The sequence below is a fragment of the Platichthys flesus genome, chromosome 21 (genome assembly GCF_949316205.1).
Source record: "Platichthys flesus chromosome 21, fPlaFle2.1, whole genome shotgun sequence".
NCBI classification, from domain to species: Eukaryota; Metazoa; Chordata; class Actinopteri; order Pleuronectiformes; family Pleuronectidae; genus Platichthys; species Platichthys flesus.
In genome coordinates this window covers 12,761,255-12,775,881 of record NC_084965.1, presented here as the reverse complement: position 1 = coordinate 12,775,881, position 14,627 = coordinate 12,761,255, and the positions used below count along the sequence as shown (strand labels likewise).

Genomic DNA, 14,627 nt, shown 5'->3' with positions numbered 1-14,627 from the left:
CCTCTGCTCTCTGTTTTTTTTTCTTCTGTGCTACTGTAAATTCTCCTTTATGCTTGGAAAGGCAGGGGTATTCATTTGGTTTTACAATTTGCAGCCTCACTGCAACTAAATCCTCCACCCTGAACCTTTGAAAAATGTGCTTGTGTCTCACGTCAACCACCCTGAAGTGAGTGACCAAACCCTCACCCACCTTGTTGAAGTGGTCCCCGATGACCTCCCAGATCCTGGACCACTGCAGCCGGATGCGGCCCATGTTGTAGTAGGAGATCTCCACTATTTTTTGCAGGCTGAACATACGTGGGTGTGTGGGCGAGGCCAGCTCATCCATGGACACAGCACACAGCCAGCGCACAAAATCAACTGAGAAACAGATACAAGATGTTGACAATGAGTGCAAGGGGGGGGGGGGGGGGATTTGTTCAGGGAAGGTGAGTCACTCATTCTTGCAAAAAATAGCAAGAATGAACCTGGAGGGGAAAGTATAATACAGTGGGAAGTAGTTCAGCTACACTCACCTATTGCGTTGCCGTCCAGTCTGGTAGAACCTGTGAACACCCTGAAGAAGAGGAAAAAGTAGTGATTATTTAGGAGGCACGTGAGATTTGAAACAATGACGGATGCAAAATGAAAAATCTCTGCTTACAATAAATACTACCTGCGCAACCAGGATTTGAATGTGCAGTTTCTGCTACTTTGCATTAAATGTCATATTTTTTTAATAAGGATTTTAGTTCATTATACCCTATTCAATGCACTGACAGCAATTATATGTAGAAAAAAAAAGAAAAGACATGGGAATTCAACCAAAGAAACTGAGCCCAGGTGTCTGGATTTTCCGGGTGACCACAGTACCTGTCGACTGCGACCACCACACTCTGAGAGCTGGTCTCGCCAATGGATTCCTGAATGCTGGCAATCTGCTTGCGGTCCACTGTCCCTCCGACTGCAAAGCAAAGGAAAGAGGATTCAAACACAGAAAAACATGTATTATTTTGACCTAATTTACTACAAGTACTGCTCCCAATAAAACAATAGAACATGTCGCACCTAGACCCAGGTACTCATCGTTGCTCTGCTCCTTGGTACTTGTAAGAAACCCCTCTTTGCCCCGCACCGTCCCTGAGATGTAGCGTGCCTTCACCCCCGTGCCGATCAGCTGAGCCAGCTCCAACTGACTGATGCACTTCATGATCTGAGAGGAGACGTATTTAGACAGTGGCGTATTTACAAGAGTGAGGGATTAGGATTTATATTTTTTGGTTCAGCTAAAATTGTATTTAATAGAAAAGGATTTTGTAAGGAAAGCGCACGAAAGACAGTTGAGACGAAAAGCATGTTTTAACCTCGTGCCAGGAGTTGCCCAGATAGTTGCCATCAGTGTGTGCCACAGTGATGAGGGTCTTGATGGTGTCGATGTTCTTCTGCTTCATCTCTGAGATGCCGGAGCTGGCAGTGAGCAGGGTGAACCTGGCCAGCGCCTGGACGTACGCGTCCCTCTCCAACTGTTACATACAAAGCAGTGCGTCAGAAATGCTGTGGGCTGAAGAAGTGCACATTAATCCTCCAGTTCTGACGGCAGTACCTGTATGGAGAAGATGCTCGCTATCCTGATGGCCCAGCGGATGCCTTCAAGACACAGAGAGGCCACCTCGGTGTCATCACAGTCCTGAAGACCCACGCTGAAAGCAGCCAGGAAGGGTGTCCACGCCAGCTGAGGAACAACAGAGGGGGGATGAGCTGCCGCATGTGTCTGTGCCTTACACTGCATCTGTGTGTGTCTGCTTGTGTTACCTTGAACATGGGCCTGACGTGCTCCAGATGGGTGGCGCTGGTGAAGGGAGCCTGGACATGGCTGACGGCTTCCATCAGCGCCTTCGCCGTCTTGGCCATCTGCTCCATCTCCACGTTGTACAGCAGACGCCTCTGCTTCTCACTTGCCACACCTGAGTGACAATCGACAGCAGAGGGTCACACGTTTGCTTTTTACAGCAAAAACAGACCAGCTGAGCACAGACAACATGGCAGCTTTTCATCTCACAAGTGTCAGAAAGAAGCTAAACTGTCGAGAGACAAACCGTAAAAATGTGTATAAGCCGGTGTCAATTGTCACACCGTTTAAAAATAGCTGTGAAAGTTGAGCTCTAGTGAATGGGCCAAAGATTTGTTGCAATGCTGACTGTACCCCTCGACTGTGCGTGCTCCAGGTAGAATACACCTCCCATATAGAATGATCCACGTGCCACTGCAGACCATCATTTTAGTATGAATGGAACCTTGGGCATGTGCATGTGACCGTACTCAACTCCCAGCAGACACGAAACACGGAAATTATGGTCAACCCTTAATTTCCTTGTGATCTTATCTGACAATGATTCACGAGCGTCTGCAGATAATCGAATCAGTTTACATCTGACATATCTATGGGGACTGAAAGTGTAATCCAAAGCCATTATAGCAACAATGGTATCAGGTAAATGGCTCTGGATATTATCTGGGAGCTTTGTCTCAGTGTTTATTACGTTTAGGAGACATTTCATATCAGCGCGACTCACTGTGCTTGTTGGATTTCATCGTGATCTCTTTCGTCTCCTTCATGGCGATCTTTTTCCCGGCGATCTCGTCATAGATGGCCGAGAGATTTTCCTCGGGCAGGTCTTTGCTGTCGTTGATGCCGCGGTTCATCTTGATGTATTGCTCCTTTGTCATTTTATTCTTCACCTTTGCAGACAACAGCAGCAGAGATGTGGGTGAAAGGCTGCTCATGCAAAACCCTGTGATTCATACTGAATGAGTCTGTCAAGACTCATTCCCAAAGGCGGGCGTCTCGCTGAGGTGGAGCGCTTACCTGCGGGCTGTGAAGGTCTGTCGTCAACATAATGATCGAGTAGGCGAGGACATAAGCCGTGTCAGCACTGGCAAAGAGAGTTTGTCTAGAAAATTGACGGCAGAGGGAGGTAAGGAGAGAGAGAATGCAGATTAATTTAACAGCACGTCGTACGGAATGTGGGCCAGACAAAAATCAAATTCAACCATTTCTATTGTCAGGATCTTCCAACCACAACACACCCCTGGTTGCACTCCAGATATCTTGCTGCAAACTTCTCCATGAGCCGGTCGATCTTCTGGGCCTCACCGGGGAGCCGGAATCCCTCCAAGAACGTCCTCAGAGCGGAGACAAAGTCTTTACCCAGGAAGTCCATTTGATCCACGTAGGCGTACATCACCTCTTTATTGAAACGGTCATTATCCCCTAGGAACTCTCCCACTTGTGTCTAAGGGAAGAGGTCAGACGTTTAACAGCAAGAACATTCAGTGAATGTAGATGAGATAAATATATAGGACTCTAGGTCAGAGTGTCAGTTTAATGTTGAGGAGCAGACATTAGATTACTCTGCTGCTTCTGTGTGGTTTGGTTGGCTGATGCACAAGGTAGGGTGCGTTGAGTTGGTACTTTCGCTTTGTTTACCGCTATGATAACTTTCTTTATCACGACTCACACAAACCCAACACAAGTTCTTATCTATTCCTTTGAGAGACAACAATTTACCGCAATCTGTGACAATAACTAAGGCGGCACAAAGATGATGCTGACGATCGTGTTGATGTGAATAACGGGGTAAATGAAGTAGCAAACTCAAATAACTCTCCGTACAGTGCATTGATATCTCTGCCAAGGAACTTTATGAAACCACATTTAACTTCAATAGATCCAGATATTAATTTGGAGTTTTGATCACTTTAGCAGAGAAACCAAACGATAAACAGATGAAGACTTGTTACCGAGTCAAGCCTCTCTTCCTGGTGCAAGAACTGAGCCAGGTCCTCTGGGGTTGTACCCAGCATGCCTTGCTCTTGAAGGTACTGGATTCCTCTCTTTGGTTTCTTGTTGAACCTGAGTAGAATCAAGACAACAGAAGTTACAAATTCAGTTCCACAGTATCAACAAAACAAAGATAAAAATGTAAGTGTGTGTGTTAGTGTGTGTTGTGAAACTTACAGATCAATGCCCTGCTCGATGATCTCCTTTTGCTGTTTGAGGACCTCAAACTGCTCGGGGTTGTCAGTGCCTGACATTTGGGTGCTGTAGCTGCCAATGCCAGATGAGGCTGTGGAGTCCAGAGAGTTGATACTTCCATAGCGGTTTATGGTCTCAGGAGCTTTGGTCTCTGTGCTCTCCTGCTCTGCTGGTTTCTCTTGGCCTGAGGTTTAAAAAAAAAAAAAAAAAAAAAAACATTGAAAAGGAATAAGTCAAAATAAACAAAGTATTTCTATTGTTCCTCTTAGAAGCAAACCCCCTGAAACCAACACATAGCTATGAGTTTTTTAAATTGAAACTCTTTAGTTGGGACAAACTCAGCCTGGAGGCCTAAAAAATTAGCTAGAACAGCTGGAACTGTGGGAGTAATTGAAAAGGGAAACTGCAGCACGGCTCAAATAACCCTGGGGGTCTTTTCTTAATGATTGTTGTTGGCAGGGAGAGTATGCAACACTGGTTTAGCTCACATGCACTTATTCACACATGCACACAGAGCAGGTGCAAGGAAGGACAGGGAGGGAGGATGTTATAAAAGGTGGCTCATCTAAAAAGCTTCAGGGTGTCAAAGAGGAGACACAGAACTTAGAGGCCTGAGATGTTGGTAAGCCTGTAGAGACGAACTTGAGGATTCACTACGGCTAAAATGTGTCCACCCAGTAACTCTGCACCAAGGCCAGGCGTCTGATTACACATTGGAAACTCTTTAAAACATTCAGGACACGGCCACAGTAATGTGAGCTGGCAGGGTGTCACCCGCAGTGGAGATGACAAAAGGAGGGGGAATACAGAGGGAGGTGGAGAGGGAGAATGAAAACTGAAGTCCTAAATAACATCTTCATAATAATAACAAACCAATCTTTTCACCAATTTAAAGGTCTTTGCGCACCAAGTCTGTATATTTTCGTATGTTTATTTAATCCCTCATCCAACAAAATATGTCATGCACAATAACCTTGCACATTGAGTTAGATGCGCAATAATATTCTATTTGCAGGAGGAGATAAAATGAAAACGATTTGGGGTTCTCTCACTTCCTGAAAAAGGAAAAAGAATAACATTGAGTCCATGCACTCCTGAGAATCCTGAGAGGTCCCCAAGAACAAACTGTGAAATGATCCTGGTTACTTCAAAGTCTATACCTAGATATTAATTCGATTAAATTGAATGTGCAGCAAAGACCTTTAGTACACAACAGGTGCCTTCCTATTAGTTCAAATTAATCCAAACGTGGCTTCAGTTACAATCTATGGGATCTAAGTGAGTAGCCCCTAGTAACATCACAGGTTAGATATCAGAAGGCTAACACCAAACTGTTTAGATCTACAGACACAACAGGATTTAATTTGGAGAACTCCCACCACAGCAACACGTTGTAATAAACACTCTGACTATTTGACTATTACCTGCTCTTGCTTTGAAGTCATCAATAAAAAGGGAGAAAAAAATGACACAAAGGACAATTGAAGGAACAGAGATGAATATTGTTCTGTAATGCTGTTCAGCATGACACAAATTCAGTGTTTTAAGTAATGAGAAATCATAAAAAAAAATTGCCAACAGGACAAATTTATTTTGTATAATTTTTTTTCAAAACTCATATTCTGACCTATGAGCATTATCTGACTTGTCATGGTTTGACAAGATGATGAACCTGCGAGTGAACGCAACTCCCTCTGCCCAGCCCTGATGGCTCGGGCTGAGGCGAGCATGTGGTTTTCACACACAGGATGAGCTGTAGGAGGGGTAATTCAGGATGGTTCAGCCTACTGTATTGCTCTGCTTTAGACTAAAAACTTCTTGATTAAGAATCGCCTGCGCTCTTATTTTCGGCTTTTTCTCACTGTCTTGTTCTGGCTGGAGCTGAGCTAATGAACTCTCACTTTCCCCCTCGGAACAGCCGCTTCCCTAATGAATACCAACACTGTAAATCCTACAACTGATTACAGCCAGGCTGATGGATGTGAGCTTAATCACCAACCCCAATGAACCTCAATGATGAATGGCTGCCACACATGGGCTGACCAGAAGAAAGACTAGTTATGCCCTTGATAGTTTCATCTTAAATAAAAAAAAGATTAATTGTAGCCTGATATCGAGGAAATACAACAACAAAAAAAACAAACTATTCCTCAATGTGACATCTGAATCACTTGTTGACAGTAAAACTTCCCCTTGGAGTTTAAATACACATTATGTAATTCGACCACAAGGGGGTCCCTCATTCCAAAACCCCATGAAAAACCATGGGATTATGGGAGTTGCTGTCTTCACCTACACTTCCAATGAAAACATATCTAAGGCGCAAATCTAGTTCACAGATGAGGTAATGTATTGAAGTTATATTCACATTATGTTGCAAACGGCAATGAATAATCGTATTCCATCACGAGTGACCAATACAAACAGTGGAAGGAAACAGCCTAACTGGCTAACAAGGTGTTTTTCCTTCATAGCAAAGACACGGGGAAAAAGCGGGTAAGATGCAAATAAATGACCAAAAGGTCTATTCGTTTTTAGAGAGAATTTAAACATATTATAACTATAATTAAGAGTGATGTGACTACCATTTCTACAGTTAATCATTGTGTAACTAGTCTCTCTTGTTATGACCTGAGCTGGAAAACATGAATTAACAAGGTTTTTGATCAGTGTTCAGAATTTGAATGACGAGAAAGTTGGTTTCCTTTTTATCTTGTATTCAGTTCAGGTTCGACAGCTGCCAGACTGATTTTGATGAATGACATTCTTATGAATTTGTGTCTCACCGAGGCTCGTCTGCGAGTTGGGGTTGACGTATTGGTCTTTACTCCACTCCACCATACATTTCAGGATGGACACGAGACATTCGAGACCTTTCTTTCTCAGGGTCAGCTCCTAAAGATGGTCACCAAGAAAATCCCAATGTCAAGTAAATACTGGTAATGCAAATAAAAAGAATATTTGAAAGAGTATAAGGAAATAACCTGCAGTGGTGTTGTGCCAAGCTCGTGGCCCCCGCGACCCTGTGCAATTTTCGAGAGGTCGTTGACCAGCCGCTCGAATATGTTAGCAGCATTCAAGTCACAGTCGTAGTTCACATAGATGTCCACCACACTCTGGGCATCTGACAGAAACAGATGGGACACAGATGGAGTTTGTCAGTGAGAATTTATACAAACAAATACAGACTGTTTACACCGCACTGGGTCTGATGCACCAGACCAATTACATTATGTACCAAAGGTTAATTTGAACCATTGGATAAATCAGAATTATTGGGAGGATTTTTTGACACAAACCTGCACATATTCTAGTGAGGGTTTGTATGACCATCCACTTGTGGTCATATGAGCTTGTGGACGTCTCAAGAATGTACAGGAAAATCTCCTTGAAGAACACCTGCAGATAGAGACCACAGGACAGTGAGAACAAGAACAACAGCGGTACAGCACCTTCAGAAGCCGTCGTTCATTTTCTCCTGTGGACGCAGCACATGAAGCGGGCTGAGGTCACGCGTTATCGACTTTTCAGAGCGACTCAATCACACCAAGGTGGTAGAATGTTACAGCACTACCAGGTCTCATGCATATTATCTGTGTCAGCTGCTGGCTGCACTGACAGATGGTGTCAATACCAGAATGTATAACACTGAAAAGATCACAATTTCAGGTGCATTTTGTGAGTTATTCCTATTAGCTATTTTGCCACCAATTTCCCTCAGCCTTCTCACTTAGGTTACTATTTTCCAATGGTTCCCAGAAATAATTTCAGCTGGTTTCCGACAAGAAGTGGTGGTTGGTTTTATAAATACAGCTACTGTATCTGAATACAAATACATCATGTGGAGAGTAACAGTAGGTAGATAATACTTGTTAGAAGCAAGCATGTGCATTATTAATATGGAATCTCTTCTCTGTGTCACATTACAAAGCTTCGAGTGAAGCATGACAAAGTTTCCTTAGCTGCTTCTAGATACACTCAGGCTCTGCATAAGTCAGTCTTCTGTATTTTTCTGTATACATTTTCTGAAAAGTTTCCTACCTAGTCTTATGTACAGAAAATGTCTGAGTGAGCCTATGTGAGCAGTAGGGGAAAAAGAATTCACAGCGAGCGAGTTCGTGTGTTGATGATGTTTCTACAGTGTAATGCAACAGGTGAAGACGCCCGTTTCTATGTACTATTAACAGATTCACATGATTTCCAGACATCTCTACAGGCAATCTCCTGCTGTGTTCCTAATGTACGAAAGACAAACTCTGGAAAAAGTCCAATATTAAATACATTTTCTGCAGTTAATGATTGAAAGCAGTAAAAGTTGCACCTATTGAAAATACCAGCAGAATCATTTTCTTTTTCATTCTCTATCGCTACACTTATACTTCACGAGGCTACCACAAAGAAATTGACTTGAAATGTTCTTAATTACGCAAAAGACAATGGTCAACACGTTACCTCGATTTGCATCTTGAGGTGGGTCTTGAAGTGGGAGAGCAGCGTGAGGAAAATGGAAAGCGAGAGCTCGAAGACCTCAGGCACGGAGGAGACGCCGTTCTTGGACAGGGCCACGCAGAGGTACTGCTTGATGGCGTTGATGAACATCTCGTTGGTCTTGAAGATGGGCCCGGCGTTCTGCAGGATGGACAGAAGCAGCTGGAGGGACAGGACCTTCGATCGCAGCTCGTGGGACCTGAGGGGGAAAAAGAATCGAATCAAGCTGTGTTTCAGATCAGAGAAAACAAACACTAACGAGAGTGTAGCTTTGAAAGGCGGAATTCTCTCTGTAAAAGTATTTGTGTATTCTGACATTGACCCACAAAAATAAAAAAGAAAGTCAAAGAGAGCGGGTAATGATGTGAACTTCAGAGGAATATTATCATAAAGTCTGTGTGAATATTTTATAAGGAAGAGAGATGATGATATATTGAGCTAAGACTGAAAGTGTGTATTTTTGTTCATACATAAACTGCAGGACTTTGCATCTTTAGCTCTTGAGAAGGAGACTGGGTGTGACATTAAAACAACTTAAAGCATTTTTCCAGACATCTGCTCAAATATCAATATGTCAAAACAATGTATTAAGGGATAAAACTGAAAACCAAGTAAGTTAAAGCATGTCCTTCAACACAAACTAACAGCAGGGTGATGCACATGTATTCTGTCCTGTATCTACTGTTTCAGAGAGTAAAACTCTTCAGCAGCCTTCAAAGAAACGCAGGACAATGAAATCAAAGCTCAACGTTTTTTTCTCTTTCTGCAGCAGCAGGTCAGAACAAAATTGAGCTAAAGACACTTTCGGTGGCTTTATATGCTGAGATTTGCTGCTTCTCTGAAGTGTCTTCAATCTCTGGTGAGCAGACAAAAGTCGACTTATGGGGCAAAACAAAAATGAGATGAGACAACGTCGGTCAGAGCTGACCTACATTTTAAAGGTAATGTGGGTGTAGAAAAAAAGAAAATGGAAATGATGCATGACTATATCAACTACAACAAAATCCTCAATTTAATCTGAACAAAAGACTTTGTTTAACTGATGGTCATTTACACATTAAGCCAAGGTAAAAGAACATCCAGTTTATTACAGCTTCCTCAGACCAAACTCACGAAGTGCCTCACATAATAAATAAAATAACAATAGAAAGTACTAATCGACAATAAACATACCCCAAAAAAACTTGAGTGTATTGCAGGGCCAACAAACAGACACAAATAATTCACAGTCACAGTCTCCAATTAACCTAAAGTCAATAATCACGTCTTTGGACAGTGGGAGGAAGCCAGAGAAAACCCAACTTGACACATGAAGATCTTGTTGAAAACAGAATTCAAACATTCTGGTTTTGAACTGCTAGTTAAGTTTATAATAACGCAGCTGTTCAGCCTGTGTGCTGTGTTGTGTGTGCACGTTAAAGAGAGTAAAACATCAGGGAGAGCAACCTCGTTAGAAGAGTAAAAGGTGTCTGTCTGGTGCTGCACTGACTTGGCACATTAGTGCTGAGGTAATTGACACGGCCAAGTCGGTCAGACACACATATGCTCACCCACGTGATGTGATATATAAAAATCCAATAGAGCGAAAAGACAAAGCAGTAAATAAACAGATGTGGAAGTCACACAGCAGACGCAGTGTGAATTGAGTTATGCACAGAGAACAGATGCAGGAAATCCTGTTTCACAAAAGCTCCTGCCATCAGGACGAGCCAATCAGATGTCTCTGGCAAATCAGAGTCAGAAGAAATATCGAAAGATGGCCAAACCAGATTATCCCCTTCCTCTTTCTTGTGTGTTAAAAATGGGGAACCGTTAAAAGGAGATTCGGTGCTTCATGAAAACAGGAAGTGATTCATAAATTGCTGAGCAATGCCTCATTGTCTCCTTTGTATCAAAACACTGAGGTTGTCGCTTGAGAGTTCCTCATTTGAAATCATAACTCGTATCTATTTTTACAACAAACACGCTCACACAGAATAATCTCTTCAACACTGGCTCGACGAACGTGTTACCAACCTCGAAGTTCATCTACCCAGAGTTAAATAAACTCGATTTTCAGATGAGAATATGAGCTTCAATGAAAACAAATTCTGTAAATAACCAAGTTAGTTTCACAAATGATGTCCACTATTGTTTCCTGCATAAACATATGTAATTGAATTAAGGGTTGGTTGAGACTTTAGAGGAAGGGATGCACTACTGTTGTAAGAAAGCAACTACTCATTATTACTTTCCAAAGTAATTGATTGGTCTTCATGATATTAAAAGACTGAAACATCTTCATTACATTTTCCCGGAATGGCCGACATAACAAAACCCAAAGATTTTGTGTTATTCTCAGAAAACCAGTAAATATTCAACTTTTTCTTAAAATTTCTTCAATTACTAATTGATTCTGCTGGAACAACTGTCTGTCAGTTGACTAATCACCAACTAATAACATCAGCTTAACTTCAAATAGTGCCTGACAATAGTTTTCCAACATCCATAAACATCACACTTACTTCTTTCCTGCAGTTACGAGCTATTACTAGTTTAAATAGCTGAACAGGTTAAGACTTTAACTATCATCAGACATTATTGGGCACATGGCTACTTCTGCTAATCCTTCATTGTCTAAAAGTATATTATTACTAGAAGGGCACTCATAGAGCGTACATTTCAGCCAACACTAACGGTCTATCACGCAATATTAAAGAGAGTTCATAACCTCCTTGGTGGAGGTTATAGAATATGACCAAGTAAATAATACTTGCACCTACATGTTACTGCCCCTGCATATTTTATATTTTATTTTATTTTATTTTATTTTATTTTATTTTATTTTATTCTATTGGCTGCTATGACGACTTAATTTCCCTTCGGAGATGAATAAAGTAATCTATCTATCTATCTATCTATGGAACTTATTCTTACTTGGGATCAGGTGGTCCATCTGACAGCGGCTTCATCGACAACTTGCAGAGAGAGCGAAAGACGAGGAAGGCATCTTTCTGGAGGATGTGGGAGAATTTAGCGCCCGGTGGCTGTCCCGGTGCAGCTCCTGATTCCTGCAGAGCAACAGAGACATGAATAACTGCTGTTAGCAACAACCTCTTTCACTGAAGCCTACTCGACATGAAAGTGTGATTCTAAGCTCACTGATATATTAGATTTGTTTAATTTGAAATCACTCAGGAGTGCAATCAAACATAATTGCAGAGCTGGAATATAGCTGAGGAGACGGGTGATTACATAAGACTGTTTCAAGGAAATAAGTTCACATAAATTGATGTTCACTTAAATTAAGTTAATTTTCCGCTGACTCTCAGACTCTACAGCAATATTTTTTAAGAAGAATTTAAATGGGTTTATAAACAGGAGTGAGACATAAATAAAAGGGAGGACAGTCCTTCACCTGAGTGTCATTGGATGAGACAGACAGTCTGTCATCAGGCAGCGATGGGGTGAAACTGGCTGAGATGGGCGTGCCGGGGATGCCGTTGGCGTGGACGTGCTCACTGTCGCTACCCAGGGTGCCCTCGTCATCCAGGGAGCTCTGGGTGCCCTCCGTCACTGCTTCAGCCGGCTCCGACTCTGCCGGTTCGCCCTCGCCGCCAGATTCCTTTGTGTCAGAGCAGAGGTTCGCCGGGTCCAGACAGTGCCCTGTGGTGATGGAGCGGGGACAAGTTTGATTGACAAGCACAACTTGCTCAAGTCTCAATAAATGGATTATTTAACAACAGGAAGCAACCTCCACCAGCAATTTCATGTATTATTTCTGACGAGGCAACCTTAGCACCTCAGATGTCACTGTGGAGTTTCACACAATGTTCTGGTCAAGTACAAAGAGAGAAAAACACAGCGTCACGTTGGGAAACAGCACGTTCGACAGCACCTTAGGGAACTTTCAGGTTAAGCGAGGATACCAGAGTGCCTCTCTCCTCAATGTTCCTCATGACCATTGAAGTCACTTTTTCAAATTAATGCTCAAGGGTAAGAGTGGGTTTGAAAAGGGATGTCAAAGCAATATTTCTTTGTGCGAGTTAATAAAGCTTTTTTTGCGGCGAAAGAAAAAAAGCTGCTTTTTTTTTGCACACAAAGAAAGAGTGCTTTGCCTTTCTTTTTTTTTTGTCGGTATCTTAGGCAAATTCAAGGGCTGGGTTGAGAGATTTTTTTCATCTTTGCCTCTCAGACACAATTTGTACCAGGAGAGGTGCTTGTCGTTTGCCAAACAGGGGCGCCAGCCTGGAAACACAGTTTATCTGTCATGCAACAGGCAGCTTGTGGAATCACTATTGTGTACTCCCTTTTTTTCTATATGCACATAAGAAAGGAATGTGTAAATAACTGGAGCAAGATTTATACACTATTTCTTCATCTGAGCCACCGTCTGTTCGATCCATGAATCTGCAAAAGCAGGTTGTTGTAAGTTTTGGCCATTGTACTTGAATATGCATTTAATAAAGATGCTAATGTTCAATAACAAAAACTCATTTGAAGGTTACACCTCTTTCACACCAAAATGAGTAGGTGTTGGCAGGTTATTTAAACACTGGTAAATCAGTTAAAAAAACGATTGAATCCATTCCCATTTACCAGAAGATAAGTTGCCCCTGTGCGTCATGTTTGAGTTCAATAATACACAATAAATAAGGCCATTAATCCGGGTCATGACTCGGGAAGTGAATTCAAACTGTAACCATTCACCTTGTAAAGAAAAGGCAGATGGTACTGGGTGTTTTGTTGGTTTTTTTAAGTGGAGCTTTCTTTAGTGCTTGTGCTTCATTCCTTTCAAAATCAGTTGAACGCCTCAGACAACATTACCATTACAAATGTGCATATAAAAAGGATCATTACCATTTGGCGAGATTAAATATTTTATCAGGGCATAATTACACACTGCCCATAAGATAGCCATTTACAGGTTACATGGAATAAAAACATGTCTCACCTCCTGCAACAGTATTGATGACCTCCTGCAGAATACTCTGCACTATTTCCTGGGCTTTCTCTTCATAGTTTGGCGACTCCTCCTCCTCCTCGCCTGCCTCTGGATGCTGCTGGGCTGCTCCATCTGAACGACACACATCATCCATTTTGTCTACCTTTTTGTCCAACTACAGATCTATCATTTTACAGCTAGAGCAGGCTTTGGGCCAGCATGCAGAAAGTTACATAGTCACTGAATGACCTGACTCTTTTTTCATATTCTTCACCAGTTCTCACAGTGAATGAGCCTTTGTAGTGATGAATGTTCTATCAAATCATTCATAATAGTAAATGCCGGTTCTGGCAGTTATATTTTCTCTGAATGAAACTGAACAAAACGGGAGAGTGAACCTTTTAATATGCTTATTCAGGCTGATCACTATAACTCTAGATGTTTCTATAGAGAAACACAGACGGCAGAGATATGCAATACTTTCAATAAATGATCTTAAATATCTCTGGCTTCTTTATAAGAGTGTGTGGGCCCTGAATGAATTGAACATCAAATTAAAGACTGTGTATTCAGCATGAGCCCATGTTTAGCCAAATGATGGACCATATTTCTGCCAGTGAAATAAATCCCTTGGTGTTAATGAAAAATTCAAGATAATTTAACACAAAGAAAAGTAAATTAAGATCAAATAAGTGTCTTACTCTGTGCTGCTGCAGTAGCTTGGTCGGCCTCAGTCTGTTCATTTTCGGCCACACAGAAATCAGAGCCATTCTCTGGATCTGGGCTCTCATACACAGGCCCCTGCTCCTCCTGCTCCCCAGACACCGACCTGATGCTGCCCTCTGCGGCCGGTGTCGAAGGGGTGGACGGGGTGGATGGGATGTTGATGCTGGGAGTCGGAGGGCTGACGGGTCCGTTGGCCTCCTGGCTCGAACCCTTGCCGGGTGGGTGGGTGTGAGACTGCAGCTGAGGGGAGTCTGGCTCGGTGTGCTGGGTGACCGGGGAGTGCTGCCGGTGTCGCTCTCTCTCCAGCTGCTTCGCTTCCTGCAGCTGTGGGAGGGGTCGGGGACACATACAAGCAACACACACAGCCACAAACACACGCACACAAAAAAATAAAAACAATACAGACAGACGGTACACACAAAGAACAAAAGAAAAGCATCCATAGAGAAGGGCACATAGAACAAACACATACGC

At 42.5% G+C, this 14,627-nt stretch overlaps 1 protein-coding gene across 2 annotated transcripts in view; it reads right to left on the bottom strand.

Annotated features, from left to right (window-relative positions):
- arfgef1 (ADP-ribosylation factor guanine nucleotide-exchange factor 1 (brefeldin A-inhibited)) overlaps positions 1-14,627 on the bottom strand; it is a 46,908-nt gene that overhangs the window by 9,800 nt on the left and 22,481 nt on the right. For both annotated transcript variants that reach the window (XM_062379098.1, XM_062379099.1), the window contains 20 exons: positions 14,129-14,477; positions 13,437-13,559; positions 11,901-12,148; positions 11,420-11,553; positions 8,468-8,702; positions 7,315-7,414; positions 7,000-7,139; positions 6,802-6,910; positions 3,998-4,199; positions 3,781-3,892; positions 3,067-3,272; positions 2,846-2,930; positions 2,553-2,718; positions 1,792-1,943; positions 1,583-1,711; positions 1,344-1,502; positions 1,048-1,192; positions 853-943; positions 516-556; positions 191-360 (listed from right to left, as the gene is read on the bottom strand). In XM_062379098.1, the coding sequence (XP_062235082.1) occupies positions 191-360; positions 516-556; positions 853-943; positions 1,048-1,192; positions 1,344-1,502; positions 1,583-1,711; positions 1,792-1,943; positions 2,553-2,718; positions 2,846-2,930; positions 3,067-3,272; positions 3,781-3,892; positions 3,998-4,199; positions 6,802-6,910; positions 7,000-7,139; positions 7,315-7,414; positions 8,468-8,702; positions 11,420-11,553; positions 11,901-12,148; positions 13,437-13,559; positions 14,129-14,477 (3,096 nt within the window). The remainder of the gene's footprint in view (positions 1-190; positions 361-515; positions 557-852; positions 944-1,047; positions 1,193-1,343; positions 1,503-1,582; positions 1,712-1,791; positions 1,944-2,552; positions 2,719-2,845; positions 2,931-3,066; positions 3,273-3,780; positions 3,893-3,997; positions 4,200-6,801; positions 6,911-6,999; positions 7,140-7,314; positions 7,415-8,467; positions 8,703-11,419; positions 11,554-11,900; positions 12,149-13,436; positions 13,560-14,128; positions 14,478-14,627) is intronic.